This window comes from Spinacia oleracea, chromosome 2 (genome assembly GCF_020520425.1).
Source record: "Spinacia oleracea cultivar Varoflay chromosome 2, BTI_SOV_V1, whole genome shotgun sequence".
NCBI classification, from domain to species: Eukaryota; Viridiplantae; Streptophyta; class Magnoliopsida; order Caryophyllales; family Amaranthaceae; genus Spinacia; species Spinacia oleracea.
Window position 1 is genome coordinate 52,642,289 of NC_079488.1, and position 25,332 is coordinate 52,667,620.

The following is a 25,332-nucleotide window of genomic DNA, read 5'->3' on the forward strand; positions in this document are numbered from 1 at the left end:
CAGGACAAAGGAAATCAGGAAGCAGGAATTGTAAGGAAGAAGCAGGGGAAAAAGCCTAAAAGAATGAGCATGCTTGAAAACGGACTGAAACTTGAAAGGATCGAACATAGGGGAAGGGAGGCAGGTCATAGTCATCATTATAGAAACATATTATAAAGTAAGACAGACACATAACACAACAATTTAAGAAAGTTGAATTCACAGTTGCATGAGATACACTTACATATATGTGTCAGGTTATATAACACCATCCAGCTTCAACACATCATAGGAAAGCACATTTTCAACCCGAGTTCCATTTTATTGTTGGGGAGTGCTGGATGAAATGACGGTAACAAGGGCTGATTGTCTCGCCCTTGACAAGGCGACGTATAACTGCCCGTGTGAGAAACATGGACGAGGAAGGTAAATAGCAACTTGACTTCATGTTTGCCCTTGAGACTTGTTGATTGTCATTGCAAAGCTCAGCTTTAAAGGGAATTGTTTCCTCTGAAAGAGTATTGGATACTTCGAAGAAGCAGCAGGTCGTAGGTTAACACGTGGAATAAAAACATGCTTCCCTTTGTGATGGCCAGTGATGATCACACACTGGATGAGATTAGGGAAAAACCCTTCACATATTAACCTTGTACCATTACACAAACCAGAAGATGGGAGAACATTTCGGAGCAAAATGACTGGGCTACCCTTCTTTAACACAAGTTCATGAGGGCTCATCCCACCTGGACAGAGGGTGTTTATAAATTCTGTAGGATAGACATTACAATTGTCATCAAGCATTGTGTCAAAGCTTTTATAGATAATAGGTTGGCTTGGGAACTTTTGAATAAGGTATGTGTTTATAGAGTCAACATCAGTGTTCATTGGAGTCAGAATTGCCCTAGTGGTGAAGATATCTGCGTCGAAGGCATGAATGTCTAGCTCGGGAAATGTAAGGGCAGTAAGGTCTGTGATAGGATCCTTGCCTTCCTCAAGAGGCCTGACAACCTCATTTGGCAAGGAGACAAGGTTGTTGTCAACGGTTTGCAGCTCTCCATTACCCAACGCGAGTAAGAAAGCTGAGAAGGCTGGATCTTCACGGGCGTGTATGTTTTCTGTTAGGCGGAACCTTGTCAGCCGAGGCCAAAGGACAGAGTTGACCAAACTGACTGCAACTGCTTCTCGTTGTGTTTTGCGAGGCATAACAGGAAGGACTTGCCGGAAATCACCAACAAAGACGATTAGTTTACCACCAAACAATAGATCTTCATCACACAGATCTCGGAGAAGCAAATCCAAGGACTCAACATTTTCTTTTCTTGCCATTGAAGCCTCGTCCCATATGATAAGAAAAGCTTCATGTATCAATGCAGCCAAGCTACCTTGTTTTGGGACATCGCAAGCTAGGGACGCTTCAAATCGATTGGTATTTTAAACCTGGAGTGGGCTGTTCGACCAGATGGTATGTTAGCTGCAGCAATACCTGATGTAGCAGTTGGGAGCACGATCTTTCCCATTAGGCGGACCTCTGCATACAATGCATTGTACAAAAAAGTTTTCCCTGTTCCACCAGGGCCGTCTATAAAGAATGCTCCACCTTTCCCTTGCTTCACATGATCAATGATGGAATTAAAAGCTTCCTGTTGGCCTGAGTTTAACCTGTCACGACAACTAATACAATGATCAGGTATTGGTGCATCTAATGCATCAACAATGTCTTTTGTCCTTGCTACCTCAGCATCTTGTGCTTCATTCAAGTGGTCAAGCCCAAAAGTCTTAAGGGATTTACCCATTTCTTCCAAACACTGCTCGACTGATCTGGCTGTCAGATGCTTCACCTTTGAATCTGAGTCTGGAAATTGCCGTTTACAATCCTCTGAAAGAGCTGTATAGTATTTATCCCACAGTGCACTCGGGTTACTTGGTTGGCAGAAAATAAGAACTATTGCGAATAAGCTACGCAGAGCAGAAGGCATTTGGACCTCAGACGCCTCGGCTAAACACAGGTCAACAGCTTCATCTTCTTCAAGTAATATGCACTTCAAGGCTGCTTCTTGAAAGGTTGCACATCGATAGCCGTCAACTGTCAATAGATCTTCAAAAGATTTAGGACTATGCACATGAACAAGCAGCAACCTCAAGAAGTATCGCTCTCCTTCAGATGGAGCAACGAAAGCCAACCTGCCAATAACTATAGTTTTGTTTTTCCGTAACAACCATTCTTTTGCAGACGGATCCCATCTGTATTTTTCTGTAAATCTGCCGTATAAATATCCTGTCCCATTTGGCGTTGCAGCATTTGCTTTAAAGAACTCGGTCAGAGGAGTGCGGGATCCTTTGTCTGTTGCAATGACAGAATCAAGTTGTTCACAAGGCCTGAGTTGAATTGTCTGCATGTTAGGCAGGTGGACTTGAAGAGGAAGTACAGCTGGGTGTATTTCATATAGGTCAAAGGAGAAAAGGCGCCATGCAGCTTCACAAGGTGAAACCCATCGACCTGATTGGTACTATTCTATTTCATCGACAGCTCCGCGTTCACCGTCCCGCACAACGTTGAATGAGATTCTATCATGGCCCTTGTAAACGTACTTATATAAGTACTTGACTGCTTGTATGCTTGAACAAACCTCGACGTTAAGATGACAATCAAACAAAGATGAGAGGTACGGGTTGTACGGAATAACCCACCTATTATCTAGATTAGCTCTGCGAATGGGAACTGTTTCACCAGTTGATGATCGCTTATACACCGGGAAACCATCAGCATTGGTGGTTGTCTCATCACAAAATTGCTTTGGGTATCCACTTTTACAGTGTTCCTTATTCCCTGTGCGTTTCATGCACGGGCAGTTAGGGTTTAACTTTCCACAAGGCCCATGCATCATATGCTTGAGAACGATCTTCCGTAGGCGAGGAGATTCCACGGAGGGTATTTCAGCAGAAACAAATTTGTCATAATCGGCAGGAGTCTTGATCTTGGAAGCAGGAGTGAGGATGATGAGAAAATGCGCATGAGGCAAACCTCGCTTTTGGAACTCAACGACGTAAATCATGACAGCAACTTCACCAAATACATGTTTCTGCATTATCAATTTTTTGAGGGCCAACAATTTTGCTCGGAAAATCCTTGACACCAGATCAGGCATGTTCTGAGCTTCTTCCCCGACAGCGAGCTCTTGTTTGATCTCTTGCCAGTTTAGGTTACATGTCATTGTCACAAAAAGATCAGGCTTCCCATATCGCTGCACAAGCGCCATTGCGTTTAAGTACCTTTTCTTAAGGTCCCGAGGGCCTCCAATGAAAGTCGGGGGCAGTACTACACGATGCCCTACATTAGCTGCACTATTTTCCCCCCTTTCCACAGTGTCCAGAATCCCTTGATACAAGTCTGCCCTTATAGTGTCCTGGTTGTTACGGAAGAAGTCAAGGCGCGTATTCTCAACCTTGACATACATGTCAACAATGTATTGCTGGAGACAACGGCCAGCTCTAAGAAGCAGATTGTTGGGGCGTCTTTGGAGCTTATACGCATAATACTGCCTCGCAGAGATATGCTTGTCTGTATTAGTGCGCCCCGTTGTTGCACCTAGAAGAGCAAAAAAACTTGTTCAGATATGCAGTTTGCAAGAGAAATTAAATATAAATGTTCAGGCTAGGATTTGTAAGAATACTAAAGAGCTTACGTATGGCCTCCTTAGACAAAAGATCTTCAGCAGTGTGCACAGCACAAGATTGGACGGGATCCTGCTGTACTCGTATCTGTCTCCTACCACCGGTAGACATTTTTTTCAGGCCCTGGTTCCAACCACAGTCGCCACGGGGAAACAAAAGTGGATACTGGAGTGGGTCATAGCAGCCATAATAGTGCATGATCATATGTGACTTATTAGACTTCCCAGACACAAGGATATGAGGGTTGCTAGATTCACTGGAGGATGTGGCTTCAGGCCAAATAACAGCAACTTCATCAGAGGTTGGAGAATTATAAACTCGTTGGTCAGGCACTGTATTCTTATTAAGTATAATCTGGGTATTTTCATCAATATTCATTTCTTTCAAACACCGAAAAAACCTAGCATAAGGATTTGTTTTTGTAACATCCATGAGGATATTAATTACGTCCTCTCTTAATTCTGGAAAACAGCCTAATCGATTTGAAATTTCATGTTGGCCATCATAAAAATAAAGTTGTAGGTACTTAAGGGTCTCATTGCTAGGAAGTAAATCAGGAATGTAATGGTAAATTTGCCCATGTAACTTAAATACATAGATTCCCTTTTCAGTCTTTGCATCAACTGCCCCTCCAAGGGAACTAAACGCAAACATGTTATTATAAAGTCTTGCGTATTTCCTGAAATGTAAGGCATCTTCATCTTGTGAAGTGAAGAGCCTTACAAGTTCAGGAGGGTAGTCATTGGTAGCTATCTCAACTTCTCCATTCCCACAACAGAAAGCAGGTGACTCATAAGCAAATTTCTTTGCATTGCACTTGGGGCAATAGTGAGCCGGGGGCAGAAGCAAGGGTTCGGTGGGCAAGGGTTGATTAGTAGCTGCCAAAGGGATTTCTGGTTCATGCAGAGGAGGTGGCAGTGTTAAGGGCATGAATTAGCATAGACCGCAAAGCATGTAGGAGTGAAAGGAGCTTACTTTGTTTCCTTATCAGTCGCCTCTCTTTCCGGGTCTTTCGGGATGGTTCTGGACCAGAGTCACAGGATGTTAAAGTGTCGACCACACTGTAAATGTCAAAGAAGCGCGACTATATATGAGGGATGGATTAGAAATAGGAAGATATGACATATAATAACAATACCTTTGCGATGTGGATACATGGAATGGTTGGGCAGGTGGCATGAGGTTATTACAATTCTGGAACATGACGCATGCGCCTGCAGCCGCTGGGCCCTGAGGATGGTGAGTAAGGGAAAGCATCTGGTGGAAGCGGCAGTGACTGGGAAACAATTGAACCAGGCACAGATAAACAGATTAAGCAGAAGTTCAGGAAGTTAAAATGGTGAAGTGTTAAAAAGTAAAGCCACGGAATGTCAGGCCTTACTTCCTGGGGTTGTGAGGTGACAGGGTACGAGTTTGTGGGTGGATCCCGCTTGCCTAGGCAGAGTGGAATTCCTACATTTCCCATAGGCAGTTTAAGCAGGCTGCATACTATCTGACCGTGGAAAGTAACGGAGAAATTACCTGTTCAAGCTGCTAGGAAGAGCAGTATCAGCAACCCTTAAACGTTTTTTGGAGCGTGTCCCAGAAGACGGTGAACATAAGAACCGATCTGCTTGTCATAAACATTAACCATCATTGAATGCATAATATGGACACCAAAAGTACCAGGCATACATGCAGCTAACTCAAAAAACAAACTGATTTTTAAAAAGTACCCATGACCCTGAAGCCTCAATGTGAATTAACTGCTTAAGCCCGGGCAGCAGCCACTGTAAAACGAGCAAACAATGTATCATTCATGGCTATGGAGATTGTAGCCTATTCATGTGTAAACGGACAAATGAACTAAAGGTACCTTAAAGCTGGATTCATGACATTCATACACGGGTGCAAAGCTGTTAGGGAATTGCATACATTCTAAACCCATACGTAACAAACATGAAAAACGCTAACACCATTTCAATTAGGCTTTGTTATAGTAACCCTAAACTGTTTAGAGTATGTTACAGTACGCCTAAGCCGACATAAGAATATGATATAGTCAACCTAAGCAAGGAGAATAGTTTGGTATCTTAAAGTTTCAGTTTAATTTACTTTGTTTTAACTCTTATTGGGAGTGTCCAGCCACTCGAAGGTCTGGGATTGTGAAACCATTGTTGATGATCTAATTGCATATACATACAATCATTCGTACACCTATCCCTTTCCAGTTAATAGTCACAATACTTCAAGTTGTAGTCGGGACAACCATTTTTTTGATTGTATCAAGTTGTATTATCGTTTTTGTTAAACTTGAAGGAGGCAGTTTTGAACGGAAGCCGACAGAAGATAGAGAGCACCGAGGATGATGTATTACATTTGTTGCACTTCACTCCTTTGTGCTCTCTATCTAAGTTCATAACACCTTCAGCCCTTCTCTCTCTCTTTTTTTTGTTACGTTTTAATTAAATTACTTATATTTTCATAAAAATTTAAATTACTCTTGGATTATTTTGGGAGATTATCTCATTGTTTTAAAGTACCTATCTTTTTTTAATAATAATTTGGAAAGGGAAAGAGGAGGCAGTGGATAAACGGAAGCTGACAGAAGATAGAAAGCACTAAGGATGATAGACAGATTACAATTTCAAGCATCGTAATTATGGTTCTTATAATTAATTCATAATTATCTTATCATACACTTTTACTGAGATTGATTATTGCAGGAAATGCCTTATTGGATTTCATCTTCATTTCCTCCCTTGGTTTATGAAGGGATCATATATGCTTCTTTTTTTGTAATTGTGGTCAATTTTGACCAGAATCAGTTATTTCCAAATTACACAGAAAACATGCACTTTGGGAATAACTGATCCTGGTCAACATGTCATTGAAATCACTAATCTGGGTGGCCTCAAATTGCTGACTTTACTGCTTAATCAGGCTAATACACATGGCATCCAACCTTATTCATGGTTGGGCCTCCCTGCCTCCACTATGTGAATAGATAAAGCCCACCTATCACTTTGCAGCATACTCCCCTATAAAAAGGAACCTCCCCTCAACTCACTCTCTCACCCATCCTCTATTCAGGGCCAGACTAAACCCACCCCTTAAACAAATACTCTTCAGATATATAATTTTCTGAAGGGCAATCGTTCACCTAAAAGCCCCAAAACTAAACACTCCTGAAATGGCAAGTGATGTCAAGATCGGTTCTTCTGTTGTACCATATGGTACAAAACAGATCGTATGCATCATGCATAGACGGTGTGTGAGTACCTGGATACTTACAGAAACATCACAATTAATACGAATGGTCTGACGTACTGTCGATACTAAGAACCATGGTCTGATGTACTGTCGATACTAATACGACATGCAGTTAAATTATCAGGCCATGGGTCGGTTTGATGAAGGCAAAGGCTTATGCAACCGAGGGTTGACACCATGAATGGGCAGTTCAATTGGCTGCCCCCACCCCCAGGTTGTATGGCTTGAGCATCACAAACCACCAGATGACCAGCACTATATGAGCAACAAGCGGTAACTGTTGGACAGCTCTATTATGAGCCTGTTTTGGTTGCATTAGTTGCCCTGTGACTGGCCCTCCCCAGGCACAGGCTTGATCACTGTCAGTCATGTCTTGCCCCTATAATGTAAAGAGAGCTACCTTCGATCCAATGTATCCTAATGTTAGAATCATTAATGAAACAGTCTTATTCATGTTCCCTACATTTGCAAGTGTTGTATGTGTTTATCTATTAATGCTTTTACATTCTAGTTTTGTGCCATATGACGATGCTATGCCGTGAATTTATTTAACCAGGTGTAACAAAACAAACAAACAGAGTGAGATTCTAGACTGAAAAAGAAAACATGGGTGATAAAGATGGGAAAAGAACAGGCACTCGAAATGTAATTTAAGTCAAAAAATAATAGCAGGCCATATGCAAAAAAGCAAACTGACCAAGGGAATGAAGCATACCAGAGCAAGTAAGTAGAAAAAAAACAGCAATTGCATGGATACAATTTAACTAAAACCATTTATGATTTAAGAATTATTACCAGGAACGTAATTGCAGTGGTGACCACGTGCCACTAAACATGCAGTCATATCCGGAAAAGCTAGCTAGCCATATCCAGGGCTCACACTGGCCTGTAGTTGTTTTCTGAGTCACAGTCCGCCTACACAAAACACAACCAAGGGAAGAGGACGGGCAATGTAATTCAAACCCCAAATATGGACGGGCAATGTAATTCAAACCCCAAATATGGAAAAGAAAAAAGAATGAACTTAAAAAGCTAAGAACGGATATATAATTAGGTTCAAAGGTGCAGCAGGGTGCACGTTAAACAAAAAAAACCTGATAAGCAATATGCTTTACACAACTTAAAATATGTTTCATTTCATAAGTAAATAACGGTACATAAAAGTTCACTACATGAACACATAGGCTAGTATGCCATGAAATAGAGCTGTCAACATCGGGCTACAAAAGGCATTTACTAAACTAAAAGAGAAGTACTGGGGTACATAATGCCACTGCCCTAAAAAAAGACAATAATCTGAGAGAGACTAAGCAAATTTAGTGTGCCATGAAATAGAATTGCCAACATCGGGCTACAAAAGTCATTAAGGAAACTAAAGAGAAGTGCAGGGGTGCATAATGCTGCTACCCTAGCGTAAACAGATAATCCGAGACAGCCTAAGCAAATTTAGTGCGCTTAAAAACGGTGTCAAGGTCAGGCAAATCTGAGAAGTAAAGGGGAACATCAGAGCTGGACGCAGCCACAACAGAAGGCCTTAGAGCTGCCGGGGACTTGCGTTTCTTGAGGGGAAGCGGGGGAGAAGCAATTGTAGGTATTAGGTAGAGCGCACCACGGGGGGTGAGACAGTCCTGCTCCACAAGCAGCAAAGAAGGTTCTATGTCTTCTGTGATGCCAAGAACACGTTCCTTGACTGTCAAGCAGGTCTCCCTTTCAAGGGCACAAAGAAGAGCGTCGAACTTTGAATTGGTGGGGTTATAGTTAGCATCAACTATCTCAAAGTTACAAGCCACCATCAGATAATCTAGGCCTTCTTTTCTAGGCTCTGTTTAGCTGCAGCAAGGGTAGGGCAACATTCACCGACAATACACTCAAAACCATAGCCTGCTGTTTCAGTTTTAAGGGTGAACCATGAAGTGTACTGGCTAGGGTTATGCTCAAGAGTCTCAATCGGAGTACTGAATATTCAAACCCTCATAAACACAGCACCTAGTATCGACATGAAATCAACGGTTACAGATTTGAAAGTCCCATCAACATCCTCACAAAACTCCTCGGGCATGGGCCGCTTAGGTGCCCCTTTCTCCACGTCCTCCAACTCATTTCTCTTAAGGCGGTATAACCCAGCACACCTAGCAAACAACTCACTCCTCCTAGATGTCACATCCTCAACAAGGACATTGAACTTTTTTATAAGGTCACGAACAGCTTTTTGGGCTGCCTTTTCACACGACGCAACCACCTCCCCCGCCTCCCCACCAACATAAACATAAGCAATGGGCCCATAGTCTGTCTTGACAGTAACGCATACGTTATTCTTAGGCTCGTCTAGGAACTGGTAAACATGAGCAGGGAAATTAAGGCACGCAGTTATCTGCTCAAGCAGAGGGTGGAAGGGGATCACAACCTGTGTAGGCGATGCAGCCATGACCTGTAACGGCGAGAAAGCCAACTTTAGGGTTAAGGGGACTGACTCACATAAGAATGCATAAACAGTTTAGAATAAGGGACACCGGAACCGAGGCAGAGTATAAGAGACAGTGCCATTATAGTCATATATAGCAAAGACCCTTTACGTATGCATATAGCATGACCGAGAATATAGTTGTGTCCTAGGTACGAAGGTAACCTCAGTACATTCCACACAAGTAATTCAAACCTAATCGACCCTAAGACCGAGGAGGCTATGATTCACTATACTGCGTGATTTATTTCTAGGCAAATCCCTAGCACACAGGAGCTCATTCTCTGAGCAAGAAATAAATCTCCGAGCAAGAAATACTGTGCGAAAAAGATATAGGAGGGAAAGTGAACCATTTGTGTTTGGAAATGAAACATTTGTGTTCTCGATTACTAAGTCTATTTCCCTCAAACAATCGGGTATTTAAGATAGAGCATTTGTTGGCTTGAGCGATGTGGCATACATATAAACTCTAATGGAACACCAAACCATAATCTGACTAATCCATAAAATAAAACTGCGTACTTGGTGCAAACATATGTAACGCAACCAAGAATGAACAAACCTAGGAAAGAGGGTGGGTGGGGGATGGGGGTGGCGTTGAAGTGCCATCTATAATAACTACACAGGACAAAATGGTAACTCCAGACACCAGAGTAGGCAAGCGGAAAATGCATGCATCAGGTCAGAGCTAACAAAACAAGCATGATACATCAGCACAGAAGCAGAAACTCAACGCATAACAAGGCAAGGGTCAACATACAAACATTCATAGTAAGAAACTTTCGAAAGCGAGCATAAAAACCAGATTGAACCAGATCAAAGAAGTACCTCGTAATCGCTGGAATATATCAAACTGAACAGCTGTGGTGCAACAACCCGGGGGCGCTGAGGTAAAACAAGTATTTATTAGGCATTGCAACAACAATAAGAACCACAATAAAGACACAAAAAATCACCAACATACTGAATACCCACATGTGCCAGAATCCGAGAGTAGGACAACAAGAATTTGAGGCATGCGGGGTATTAATAGAGAAAAAAAATCCTATAAATACACCCACACAAACAGCAGTAGACCAATCACATGAACATCTAAACGGCCTACAACACAACATGTTCCCTTTTTTGTTGTTTTTGTATTCTTTATGCTGAAAAGATCGCAATAGTATCACCATAATGGGAACTGAACTCAGGACTAACAAAAACCGACTTAGATTTTTTTCCATATTAGCTATCTATCAGTTATACATAGCACAACATTCTAAACTTAATCAATGCATATAGATAAACAATTAAACATTCACAGCGGCCGGATACAGACAAGCGTACAAGCCAAACCTTAACCACAGCCCAAAAGAAGTCCCTAACACAAATAAGTAGCCACATTAGTTAACAAAACCATGTACCGAATAACATGCACTCCGCACATAAATCCAGTAACCCTTCCCTGACACAACAGCAAAAGACACTCTCTAATGGACCAGAAGTAACAGCCTAAAACAAACTAAACAACTCCAACTCAAACCAACACTGAACACAGGGGAACCCATACTGACCACTATGATAAAGGGTCATCAAATGAAATGACAACCAACATGAACTCAGCCAATAAGAAGTCAACCAATAGTCCACTCAACCAAAACACAAAGGTGTTGCCAAATAGAGATGGGAGTAAACCTTTAAAACAAACACAGGACGGATCCAACCAGCTCCAAATCAACTATTACATCTAGAAACCCTAACCATTAATGAACAAAATGACCAGATCCCCTCGAACCAAGAACTATGCACACAGTTCCAGGCCAGGCAGCAAACATACACACAAGGAATGGCATGAACCCGCTAGAGGTTTTGATGATGCTTTTTTATAACAATAAATGACTACAGACAATTATGCAAACTAACCTAGAATCAAGACATGTCAAATGAACCAAGCAAAAATGCACAACAGACGTGAGAATAACAAAAAGGCACGCACAACAAACACGAGGGAACTGACAAAATGGAGGTCTGATGATGCTCTTAACAACAAAGAAATGCACACAACTGTACAACCAAGAAATACAAACAGAAAACAACAATAGGAAAAACCACCCATCTCATATTGGGAATTGACCAGATGCAAATCTCATGATGCTCTTACCAACAAAGAAAGGCAAACAATTATACAACCAAACAACACAAACAAGAAATAATAACAGAGCAAAACAGCCATCACATATTGCTAAATCACAAGGGGATAAGAATAGTGAAACCAAACAAGGGGAGATTTGTCATGAGTGCGGTTGTTAAAATGGTCAAGGTATGTCATATCAGGGATTACAGAATGTCCATGGAAAGTAGATTATTAGGTATGGTTCATTTGTAGGCAGTCCATTGTTATATACTGCAAACCACAGTAGGCAAAAGAAACCAAGAGAGAGGCAATACCTTTCTTGCCTGGATCCTACTCTGAACAAAGAGAGAGAGAGTACTGAAAGAACAAAAACCCCAATGAATATAAAGAAGAAAAACAATCTATATATGGCAGCAGATACACCAAAAAGGAAGCCAGGAAATCATGGCATGGAATGGAATGGAAAATAGTAAAAAAAAAAAAACTACAGTGGAAAGAGGGCAGCCAGGAATGCAGACACATTGGGACTAACCATTTAGAAGAATAAGGATATAAACAGTACAATCATGTATTTAAATACACTGCCCTCACACACAAAAAAAAAACCCCCCCAAGAATTCAGCCACATTGGGGTTACCCATGTAATAAAAGAATAAGCAAATAATAAGTACAACCCTGCATTTAAATATTTTTATACCAAATATGCACAGTTGTACAAGGACGGTTTACACTGCTGAAGCAGCTGCTTTTCCTCTTCAAATGAGGGCTACTGCATAGGCCTCATACCATAAGGAACGAAAAAAGGGGCATGTATTTGAATTGCCAATGAGATTTAACTAACTGTAGACATTCCAAAAAAAATATTATGCACATGAATCTAACTTAGCGTGAATTAATCTATAACTTTCTAAAACCATGATTACATTTGTCTCCAAGCCATTAATTCAAGATCATTTAGAACAATTAAAAAACAAAGGATACTACTTAAGCGACAGAACAATTGAACCAAGAACACAAAAACCCAGGAATTACAATCGCTAAATCAAGATCACATTCTAAACCACCAAAGATAACACTGTAAACCGCTAATTCACGCGATTTTGAAAATGAAGTAAATCAAACAACATAAAGATCTAACAATAGCACATAAAAGCCAGCAAATCAAACAATAAAAACAGATCAACTGGTAAAAAATGGAAAGGCGTGATTAAAATGGACAGCAAGCAATCGATAAGTACCTTACCACATTGGTTTGCCCCGCCTACATCCCTATACCATAGATCTAACCTTTTAAGACTTCCAATAACACCTTCGAGGATTCCAAAGCCCAATCGATTGCCATCAATTTGGTCGTGCATTAGAACCCTCGAAGGTATTATTGAAAACCTTAACTTGACGAGCGTTGGGCCAGCTTCCAGATCATGCGAAAAGAAGAGAAGAATGAAGAAGAGAAGAACGAAGAAGAGAAGGCCGAATAAAAAGGGAAATCAACTAGGCAGATCAGAAGTGGAACCACCGATAGAAGAGAATGACGAAAGATTATAATAACGAAGAAGAGAAGGAAATCAACTGGTCGGATCAGAAAGAAAACCATCCAAATGGCGAAGAAGAAAGGGGGGAACCCCTAAAAGAACAGCGAAGAAAGGAAGCAGTGGAGGTGAAGACTGAACCCTAAAAGAACAGCGAAGATGAAGACTGAAGAAGTGAAGAAGGAAAGGTGTCAAAATCTCAACACAAGATGTAGAAGCTACGTGGCACAATCCAGAGAGAAGGGCAATGTGAGTAATTTTGAGAGAAGAGTGGGGTCAAAAGGGGGAAGACACTATTGCTGCAATAGTAAAAAAAACTACAGTGGAAAGAGGGCAGCCAGGAATCCAGACACATTGGGACTAACCATTTAGAAGAATGAGGACATAAACAGTACAATCATGTATTTAAATACACTGCCCACACACAAAAAAAAAAAAAAAAACCCTAGGAATTCAGCCACATTGGGGTCACCCATGTAATAAAAGAATAAGCAAATAATAAGTACAACCCTACATTTAAATATTTTTATACCAAATATGCACAGTTGTACAAGGACGGTTTACACTACTGAAGCAGCTGCTTTTCCTCTTCAAATGAGGGCTACTGCATAGGCCTCATACAATAAGAAACGAAAAAAGGGGCATGTATTTGAATTGCTAATGAGATTTAACTTACTGTAGACATTCCAAAAAAAAATATTATGCACATGAATCTAACTTAGCGTGAATTAATCTATAACTTTCTAAAACCATGATTACATTTGTCTCCAAGCCATTAATTCAAGATCATTTAGAACAATTAAAAAACAAAGGATACTACTTAAGGGACAGAACAATTGAACCAAGAACACAAAAACCCAGGAATTACAATCGCTGAATCAAGATCACATTCTAAACCACCAAAGATAACACTGTAAACCGCTAATTCACACGATTTTGAAAATGAAGTAAATCAAACAACATAAAGATCTAACAATAGCACATAAAAGCCAGCAAATCAAACAATAAAAATAGATCAACTGGTAAAAAATGGAAAGGCATGATTAAAATGGAGAGCAAGCAATCGATAAGTACCTTACCACATTGGTTTGCCCCGCCTACATCCTTATACCATAGATCTAACCTTTTAAGACTTCCAATAACACCTTCGAGGATTCCAAAGCCCAATCGATTGCCATCAATTTGGTCGTGCATTAGAACCCTCGAAGGTATTATGGAAAACCTTAACTTGACGAGCGTTGGGCCAGCTTCCAGATCATGCGAAAAGAAGAGAAGAATGAAGAAGAGAAGAACGAAGAAGAGAAGGCCGAATAAAAAGGGAAATCAACTGGGCAGATCAGAAGTGGAACCACCGATAGAAGAGAATGACGAAAGATTATAATAACGAAGAAGAGAAGGAAATCAACTGGTCGGATCAGCAAGAAAACCATCCAAATGGCGAAGAAGAAAGGGGGGAACCCCTAAAAGAACAGCGAAGAAAGGAAGCAGTGGAGGTGAAGACTGAACCCTAAAAGAACAGCGAAGATGAAGACTGAAGAAGTGAAGAAGGAAAGGTGTCAAAATCTCAACACAAGATGTAGAAGCTACGTGGCACAATCCAGAGAGAAGGGCAATGTGAGTAATTTTGAGAGAAGAGTGGGGTCAAAAGGGGGAAGACACTATTGCTGCAATAGTAAAAAAAAACTACAGTGGAAAGAGGGCAGCCAGGAATGCAGACACATTGGGACTAACCATTTAGAAGAATAAGGACATAAACAGTACAATCATGTATTTAAATACACTGCCCTCACACACACAAAAAAAAAAACCCAGGAATTCAGCCACATTGGGGTCACCCATGTAATAAAAGAATAAGCAAATAATAAGTACAACCCTGCATTTAAATATTTTTATACCAAATATGCACAGTTGTACAACGACGGTTTACACTGCTGAAGCAGCTGCTTTTCCTCTTCAAATGAGGGCTACTGCATAGGCCTCATACCATAAGGAACGAAAAAAGGGGCATGTATTTGAATTGCTAATGAGATTTAACTAACTGTAGACATTCCAAAAAAAATATTATGCACATGAATCTAACTTAGCGTGAATTAATCTATAACTTTCTAAAATCATGATTACATTTGTCTCCAAGCCATTAATTCAAGATCATTTAGAACAATTAAAAAACAAAGGATACTACTTAAGGGACAGAACAATTGAACCAAGAACACAAAAACCCAGGAATTACAATCGCTGAATCAAGATCACATTCTAAACCACCAAAGATAACACTGTAAACAGCTAATTCACACGATTTTGAAAATGAAATAAATCAAACAACATAAAGATCTAACAATAGCACATAAAAGCCAGCAAATCAAACAATAAAAACAGATCAACTGGTAAAAAATGGAAAGGCATGATTAAAATGGACAGCAAGCAATCGATAAGTACCTTACCACATTGGTTTTCCCCGCCTACATCCTTATACCATAGATCTAACCTTTTAAGACTTCAAATAACACCTTCGAGGATTCCAAAGCCCAATCGATTGCCATCAATTTGGTCGTGCATTAGATCCCTCAAAGGTATTATTGAAAACCTTAACTTGACGAGCGTTGGGCCAGCTTCTAGATCATGCGAAAAGAAGAGAAGAATGAAGAAGAGAAGAACGAAGAAGAGAAGGCCGAATAAAAAGGGAAATCAACTGGGCAGATCAGAAGTGGAACCACAGATAGAAGAGAATGACGAAAGATTATAATAACGAAGAAGAGAAGGAAATCAATTGGTCGGATCAGAAAGAAAACCATCCAAATGGCGAAGAAGAAAGGGGGGAACCCCTAAAAGAACAGCGAATAAAGGAAGCAGTGGAGGTGAAGACTAAACCCTAAAAGAACAGCGAAGATGAAGACTGAAGAAGTGAAAAGGGAAAGGTGTCAAAATCTCAACACAAGATGTAGAAGCTACGTGGCACAATCCAGAGAGAAGGGCAATGTGAGTAATTTTGAGAGAAGAGTGAGGTCAAAAGGGGGAAGACACTATTGCTGCAATAGTAAAAAAAACTACAGTGGAAAGAGGGCAGCCAGGAATGCAGACACATTGGGACTAACCATTTAGAAGAATAAGGACATAAACAGTACAATCATGTATTTAAATACACTGCCCTCACACAAAAAAAAAAAAAAACCCAGGAATTCAGCAACATTGGGGTCAGCCATGTAATAAAAGAATAAGCAAATAATAAGTACAACCCTGCATTTAAATATTTTTATACCAAATATGCACAGTTGTACAAGGACGGTTTACACTGCTGAAGCAGCTGCTTTTCCTCTTCAAATGAGGGCTACTGCATAGGCCTCATACCATAAGGAACGAAAAAAGGGGCATGTATTTGAATTGCTAATGAGATTTAACTAACTGTAGACATTCCAAAAAAAATATTATGCACATGAATCTAACTTAGCGTGAATTAATCTATAACTTTCTAAAATCATGATTACATTTCTCTCCAAGCCATTAATTCAAGATCATTTAGAACAATTAAAAAACAAAGGATACTACTTAAGGGACAGAACAATTGAACCAAGAACACAAAAACCCAGGAATTACAATCGCTGAATCAAGATCACATTCTAAACCACCAAAGATAACACTGTAAACCGCTAATTCACACGATTTTGAAAATGAAATAAATCAAACAACATAAAGATCTAACAATAGCACATAAAAGCCAGCAAATCAAACAATAAAAACAGATCAACTGGTAAAAAATGGAAAGGCATGATTAAAATGGATAGCAAGCAATCGATAAGTACCTTACCACATTGGTTTGCCCCGCCTACATCCTTATACCATAGATCTAACCTTTTAAGACTTCCAATAACACCTTCGAGGATTCCAAAGCCCAATCGATTGCCATCAATTTGGTCGTGCATTAGAACCCTCGAAGGTATTATTGAAAACCTTAACTTGACGAGCGTTGGGCCAGCTTCCAGATCATGCGAAAAGAAGAGAAGAATGAAGAAGAGAAGAACGAAGAAGAGAAGGCCGAATAAAAAGGGAAATCAACTGGGCAGATCAGAAGTGGAACCACCGATAGAAGAGAATGACGAAAGATTATAATAACGAAGAAGAGAAGGAAATCAACTGGTCGGATCAGAAAGAAAACCATCCAAATGGCGAAGACGAAAGGGGGGAACCCCTAAAAGAACAGCGAAGAAAGGAAGCAGTGGAGGTGAAGACTAAACCCTTAAAGAACAGCGAAGATGAAGACTGAAGAAGTGAAAAAGGAAAGGTGTCAAAATCTCAACACAAGATGTAGAAGCTACGTGGCACAATCCAGAGAGAAGGGCAATGTGAGTAATTTTGAGAGAAGAGTGGGGTCAAAAGGGGGAAGACACTATTGCTGCAATAGTAAAAAAAACTACAGTGGAAAGAGGGCAGCCAGGAATGCAGACACATTGGGACTAACCATTTAGAAGAATAAGGACATAAACAGTACAATCATGTATTTAAATACACTGCCCTCACACACACAAAAAAAAAAAACCCAGGAATTCAGCCACATTGGGGTCACCCATGTAATAAAAGAATAAGCAAATAATAAGTACAACCCTGCATTTAAATATTTTTATACCAAATATGCACAGTTGTACAAGGACGGTTTACACTACTGAAGCAGCTGCTTTTCCTCTTCAAATGAGGGCTACTGCATAGGCCTCATACAATAAGAAACGAAAAAAGGGGCATGTATTTGAATTGCTAATGAGATTTAACTTACTGTAGACATTCCAAAAAAAAATATTATGCACATGAATCTAACTTAGCGTGAATTAATCTATAACTTTCTAAAACCATGATTACATTTGTCTCCAAGCCATTAATTCAAGATCATTTAGAACAATTAAAAAACAAAGGATACTACTTAAGGGACAGAACAATTGAACCAAGAACACAAAAACCGAGGAATTACAATCGCTGAATCAAGATCACATTATAAACCACCAAAGATAACACTGTAAACCGCTAATTCACACGATTTTGAAAATGAAGTAAATCAAACAACATAAAGATCTAACAATAGCACATAAAAGCCAGCAAATCAAACAATAAAAACATATCAACTGGTAAAAATTGGAAAGGCATGATTAAAATGGACAGCAAGCAATCGATAAGTACCTTACCACATTGGTTTGCCCCGCCTACATCCTTATACCATAGATCTAACCTTTTAAGACTTCCAATAACACCTTCGAGGATTCCAAAGCCCAATCGATTGCCATCAATTTGGTCGTGCATTAGAACCCTCGAAGGTATTATTGAAAACCTTAACTTGACGAGCGTTGGGCCAGCTTCCAGATCATGCGAAAAGAAGAGAAGAATGAAGAAGAGAAGAACGAAGAAGAGAAGGCCGAATAAAAAGGGAAATCAACTAGGCAGATCAGAAGTGGAACCACCGATAGAAGAGAATGACGAAAGATTATAATAACGAAGAAGAGAAGGAAATCAACTGGTCGGATCAGAAAGAAAACCATCCTAATGGCGAAGAAGAAAGGGGGGAACCCCTAAAAGAACAGCGAAGAAAGGAAGCAGTGGAGGTGAAGACTGAACCCTAAAAGAACAGCGAAGATGAAGACTGAAGAAGTGAAGAAGGAAAGGTGTCAAAATCTCAACACAAGATGTAGAAGCTACGTGGCACAATCCAGAGAGAAGGGCAATGTGAGTAATTTTGAGAGAAGAGTGGGGTCAAAAGGGGGAAGACACTATTGCTGCAATTGTAAAAAAAACTACAGTGGAAAGAGGGCAGCCAGGAATGCAGACACATTGGGACTAACCATTTACAAGAATAAGGACATAAACAGTACAATCATGTATTTAAATACACTGCCCTCACACAAAAAAAAAAAAAACCCAGGAATTCAGCCACATTGGGGTCACCCATGTAATAAAAGAATAAGCAAATAATAAGTACAACCCTGCATTTAAATATTTTTATACCAAATATGTACAGTTGTACAAGGACGGTTTACACTACTGACGCAGCTGCTTTTCCTCTTCAAATGAGGGCTACTGCATAGGCCTCATAGCATAAGAAACGAAAAAAGGGGCATCTATTTGAATTGCTAATGAGATTTAACTAACTGTAGACATTCCAAAAAAAATATTATGCACATGAATCTAACTTAGCATGAATTAATCTATAACTTTCTAAAACCATGATTACATTTTTCTCCAAGCCATTAATTCAAGATCATTTAAAACAATTAAAAAACAAAGGATACTACTTAAGGGACAGAACAATTGAACCAAGAACACAAAAACCCAGGAATTACAATCGCTGAATCAAGATCACATTCTAAACCACCAAAGATAACACTGTAAACCGCTAATTCACACGATTTTGAAAATGAAATAAATCAAACAACATAAAGATCTAACAATAGCACATAAAAGCCAGCAAATCAAACAATAAAAACAGATCAACTGGTAAAAAATGGAAATGCATGATTATAATGGACAGCAAGCAATCGATAAGTACCTTACCACATTGGTTTGCCCCGCCTACATCCTTATACCATATATCTAACCTTTTAAGACTTCCAATAACACCTTCGAGGATTCCAAAGCCCAATCGATTGCCATCAATTTGGTCGTGCATTAGAACCCTCGAAGGTATTTTTGAAAACCTTAACTTGACGATCGTTGGGCCAGCTTCCAGATCATGCGAAAAGAAGAGAAGAATGAAGAAGAGAAGAACGAAGAAGAGAAGGCCGAATAAAAAGGGAAATCAACTGGGCAGATCAGAAGTGGAACCACCGATAGAAGAGAATGACGAAAGATTATAATAACGAAGAACAGAAGGAAATCAACTGGTCGGATCAGAAAGAAAACCATCCAAATGGCGAAGAAGAAAGGGGGGAACCCCTAAAAGAACAGCGAAGAAAGGAAGCAGTGGAGGTGAAGACTGAACCCTAAAAGAACAGCGAAGATGAAGACTGAAGAAGTGAAAAAGGAAATGTGTCAAAATCTCAACATAAGATGTAGAAGCTACGTGGCACAATCCAGAGAGAAGGGCAATGTGAGTAATTTTGAGAGAAGAGTGAAGTCAAAAGGGGGAAGACACTATTGCTGCAATAGTAAATCAAAGTTCAAATGTTTTAAAGTGTTAAGATACTAGTTCACCATTTTATTTATGCATTTGATATATATATATATATATATATATATATATATATATATATATATATATTATGCTTGAATGTATGTATGTATACTTTGCATGAATAGGTTGTTTCGTATGACTCGATTAAATTAAGTTCACTAAATAATCGAACCAACATAGAAACAACTAGGTCCAAAGCAATATTGAGTAAAAATTTCCTTCCAAATCAAGCACTTACAAAAATCTAAGGATCTAACGTAGTAGGTTTACGCCAAAACTAGGTGCTATATTAGTTGACTTAGATGGTAAGGCGTCCTAAAGGAGCACGTTGATTGTGGTTTCAACTCAAACAACAATGGCATTATGTTGTGGAAATGGGATAAATTATGGTATTAATTTATTAACCAAGAGTAATTTGGAGATTACTAGCAATAGGTTTTGCTTACCTAGAATCTTAAAATACTTAAGACATGCCAAAGCTGCTTAAGGATTTAGGACTTTTAGGGTCTTGGAATCGTTTCATTCATTTTGGACCATGTTTTATTTTTGCATGAATGAAATGTTTAATATCTTTGATGATTGCATGAATGCTTTTATTTCAAGTTATTAAAGTATGATAAATGTTTTCTTTGCTAGTTCATTTTGTAGATTTGTAAATCTTCATCTTTATTGCATTCGGACAATAGAACTGCGATTTTTCCTCGATCGATTGATAACTAATTTTGAGAGCGATTCTCAAAGAAAAGGAGAGTGAGAGCGTATATTGAATGCTATTTTATTATAATGATCTTCATGGTTATTTTCAAACTAAAATTTGAATGGTAGAACAATTGGACCTCATATATTCAGAATACTGGGTAACTTTAAAATAATGAAGTATTGAGTTAAAGACTCATGTATAACCAATGGTTAACAACCAATTTTCTTTTGATTCAATAAGTGAACTAGACTCATTGGATGTTGTCATTCAAAGTGAATAAAAGAAAGGGACTTTGTAAGCATAACAAAGTAAGAAGATCAAGCAAAGAGTAAAATCTTTTGGACTATAAGAAAACGTGCTAGAAAGGATAGGAAAGGGGAACAAAAGAAATGAATTTAGATATTCTATTTCTACCTTGAGGTTTGTGTTAAAGAGAAACGACTTAGCAAATAAACTCCCATGGTATTAGATTGCCGCTTGAGGTTCTAAGACTTGTTAAGAACTCAAATTCCGGGAGCTAAGTCTGGTTATTGACCTACAAGTGGAAATGAAGCAAATTTGTGCTACATTAATTGTAGGGTCATCATGTTTGTTTTAAAGTCCTTCTAAAGGCTGGAACTTAATGGTATTATGTTCCATTAATCATCATAATCAATTTCTGTGTGGACAACGGAAAGACTCACGTTCAAAGTAAACAAAAACATTCGTTGAGTGTTTATTTGAATGAAATGGTCATTTAAGGGTTGAGTCATATGATTGATTAATAAACAAACGAATCTCTTCACACTCAAACTTCAGAAGGTTCAAATCAAAAATTTTGATTTGTGTTCCACATATCTTTGGCAATGTCATACGGCCATATCAAAAAGACAACATTCTAAGATTCCATGGCATGGATTTCTGAAAGTTGGTTAATTTAAGACATGTGGGTCTTGCTTGTTGAAAATGACATAGAAATGGACTATTGTTAGAAGTTTCTAGACAATAAAGTTCATGGGCCAAAGATGGATTTTATGACTTACCTATTTCACAAGAATTTGAGAAAATATGGCTATATTTACTCAACGTGAAACATGTGAAATGCTTCAATGTGATTCACAAAAGGGTATAAAATCAACTTGGCAAGAATTTTGGAACATCTAGGCTGGGTCAAGGTGATGTTTGCATGAGCCAAGAAAGATTATCTAGATTGTCTATATGGCATTATAACAATCGAAGCTCCATAAGAATATGGTATGTTTAAATGGAGAAATCGGAATCTATTCGATTAATTAACAATAATCACGACTATTTTCCTATATAGTTTCTAAATGATACTCTCAAGTTACTATCACACTAAACAAGGTTGTCAAAGCTAAGGATAAGATGTCATAAGGATTGAACTTCGGTTCAGTACATCTTTTCAGTACATATATATCTAGGGTTGTCAAACCCAGTGGGAGTTAGTGTTTACATCAAACAAACTCAAGAATAGATATATGTTTCTTTATGAGTGACTCATAGAAACAAAAGGTATTGATTCTACCACGAATCTGAGAACATATGGTTGTTGCTCTAGATAATGTCTTTTAGGAAACCATCATATTTCCAAAAAGGCAAGTGGGAGAAAAATGACCTCGAATGAACTTCGAGTCAAGCAACAAACAAATGTAGGATACTTAGGAGTCTTTGGAAAAGCTCCGTACTTAGAAGCTTTTGGAAGAGCCTTCATGAAGACTTTAGAAGTGCTTCAAGAGAATCCTAATACTCAAAGGACTTGAGTAATGTCTTTATAGACACTAAAGTTTGATGTTCAATACCTAGGTAAATCGTATAAGGAATAGAATTCAACCAAGATAGATACATAGATATCTTGAGGAAAGAAAACTATTAAGACTTTGAAAGTGCTTCAAGAACATACGACTTACAGGTTAGCTACGACGAATTAAAAATTCCCAAGTATGGTTTGAGGCCATCAGAAACATAAGTATGGTTCGAGGCCATACAAAATGGTTTGAGGCCATTTTATCCGAAATATCTTCATCTTAAAGAATCAAATCTATGATTTGGTTGATTTGCATAAAGGGTTCACTCCCATTAGTTGCAAACATGTTTTCTAAACATAGAACGTTGATTTGCATAAAGGGTTCACTCCCATTGGTTGCAAACATGTTTTCTAAACATACAACGTTGATTTGCATTAAGGGTTTACTCCCATTGGTTACAAACAAGTTTTCAAAACATACCGAGATGATATTTTATACACATACAAAAGAGAAGCTAGATTGGTGGTTAAAGATTGTAAACAACTTCACGGCGTTGATAATGTTGAAATCTTTTTCACCAAGTCGGAATGCTTGAACTATTTTGGATAAATCTAGCAATCATTGCATATGGAAATATGGCAATTAGAAAACGAAACACCTTACTCAATTGGACTTGTAGAAAGGAATTGTGTACATCACACAATGTAAAAGTTTTGGATGCTAGATAAAAGAGCAAGCTTAAGAAATCTATTCGTAGATTAAGTATGCAAGTGGGAATTGGACAATATTTGTCTAAAAGGCTATTCAGCAATCACAGCTTTATGAAAATATGGATCATCTTATAGATGTGGAGTTTAGTGGGAGCTAAGTCAAGTTTATTGGTTCTATATATGAGATACATATCTCTCTATTGAAAATGACATTCAAATTCTAAATGGTTAGATTTGAAAGTATTTGTCAATATTAGAGCCATGGCGAAACATAGAACATACTTGGTTAAAGATCTATTGGATAGGATCTAAAGTGTTGTTTGGATTATGTAAAAGTAATTACTAAATCAAACACAATTGAGAGACTCAAAGGAGACTCTCAACCCATATGAGTAAGTCTAAGTAAAGAATACTTTAACTAAGTATAAAGCTAGGCTGTTATCACTAAAGTTAAACATGAAGGACCTTGAAGAGGTGCCTTCACCTTATATCACATGGCAATGCCAAGATTTTAGCAAGATTCAGTATCTCTTGAAACGGAATAAAGCTAAAAGTCACATGGATGGATTTTAAAATGCAAATGGTTTTTGCATTACAATCAATCATGTATGATGTGATATATAGATCGCCAAGATAACTCGTGAACATTGGATCATTACGAGTTTATACCAATCTCTATTGATCTGGATCAAAGATCATTGGAACAGTATCAAGAACATCCAATACATTTGGATATGTAGGATGAGCACTTGATAAGAGGAAGTGAAGATAACTAAAGTTTTGATGCTACATGCATTTGCCTAAGCAAAAGTTGAATCTTGTTGTTAGGCAAACCACAAACAAACACGGGCAATTAGGCGTCGTGATTAAAAGGTGGTTACATAGGTTCTAAACCATATGTGATGCATGGGAAACTGAATCAATGATTAGTTCCCAAGTTCTCAGTTGAAAGATGTATCTCCCACATCTATGTGAACTGGTTGGAGCATTCCAAAAGGGAAGCATCATTTGAAATTCTACATAATTGAAATGAATTCATTGTTGCCTAAGAAGCAGTAAACGGGAATTATTTTTAGTGGGAGTTCTTCAATGAACTCAGGTTGATTTGTAATCCCCCGTAATTTTATAAATTTTATTAATATATTTTAACGTATAGTTAATTATATTTATATAGAATTTACGAATTTTAGAAATAAATATGTAATTAACGAATATTTATTTTTATACGTTTTAAATATTTCAACGATGTATGAAATTAAAATAATTTTAGAATTTATGTTGAAAAGAATTTGAATTACGAAAACACGTTCGAAATTGGAAAAGAATCCTAAACGGTTTTGGATTCAAGTTCTAAAACTAAATCATAATTCTAGCCCAATTGGATGAAGCCCAAATAATTAAATCCAAAACTCTTTACTCCCTTCTCTTTCAATCTCACGTAAAAAGCAAAACAAAAAAAACAAAACTCCCTTCCCTCTTATTCCTTCACGTGAACCATTCCAAACCCTTCTCTTCAATTTCACGTGGAACTGCTGAAGGAAATAATGCCCTTGGTCCAAGTATGCATTCAATGTTAAGTCTAATAAATGCGGTTCAGTATTAATTAACAAGTTAATAATTCAGTGAGATCAAGTGAGCTGAATGCCTAGCTAGAGGCCGCTTCAGTTCAAGTGGAATTAATGATATTAATCCACAGCTTACTCTTGACTGAACCCGTAGGGTCACACAAATAGTACGTAAACGGATCAAGTATTTAATGGCATTAAATACTCCATCTATGGATATTCGGAATCGACGGATCTTGGTTTCAGTGGGAGCTGAGATCGTCACAGGCAAGAAATGAATACTCCGGAAACGATGATATTGCCGGAAACGGAAATATGGATCGTATCGGAAATATAAATATTATCCAAGTCGTAGATGTTGCCGGAAACGGAAACATGGTACGTATCGGAAAATATTATTGGAAATGGAAATATTGCCGGAATCGGAAATATTGCCGGAAACGGACATATTTTCAGAAT

At 38.6% G+C, this 25,332-nt stretch overlaps 2 protein-coding genes across 2 annotated transcripts; both read right to left on the reverse strand.

The window, feature by feature from the left end:
* Window positions 1-423: 423 nt before the first annotated feature.
* On the reverse strand, window positions 424-1,305 carry LOC110802980 (uncharacterized). Its single transcript, XM_022008437.1, has one exon. It carries the CDS (start codon window positions 1,303-1,305, stop codon window positions 424-426), a length of 882 nt encoding a protein of 293 aa, XP_021864129.1.
* Window positions 1,306-2,486: 1,181 nt separating this feature from the next.
* On the reverse strand, window positions 2,487-4,581 carry LOC110802979 (uncharacterized). The gene is made up of 2 exons (XM_022008436.1): window positions 3,663-4,581; window positions 2,487-3,565 (listed from the first exon to the last, which is right to left on the reverse strand). The coding sequence occupies exons 1-2, from the start codon at window positions 4,579-4,581 to the stop codon at window positions 2,487-2,489; spliced, it is 1,998 nt and encodes a 665-aa protein (XP_021864128.1).
* Window positions 4,582-25,332: the final 20,751 nt, after the last annotated feature.

Bases quoted from the DNA above. Each gene is read 5' to 3' on its own strand.
- LOC110802979 (XM_022008436.1), bottom strand. From the start codon at position 4,581: ATGCCCTTAACACTGCCACCTCCTCTGCATGAACCAGAAATCCCTTTG. The intron at 3,566-3,662 runs GTAAGCTCTTTA...TTGCTCTTCTAG, and splicing joins TTTGTCTAAGGAGGCCATAC to GTGCAACAACGGGGCGCACT.
- LOC110802980 (XM_022008437.1), bottom strand. From the start codon at position 1,305: ATGGCAAGAAAAGAAAATGTTGAGTCCTTGGATTTGCTTCTCCGAGAT.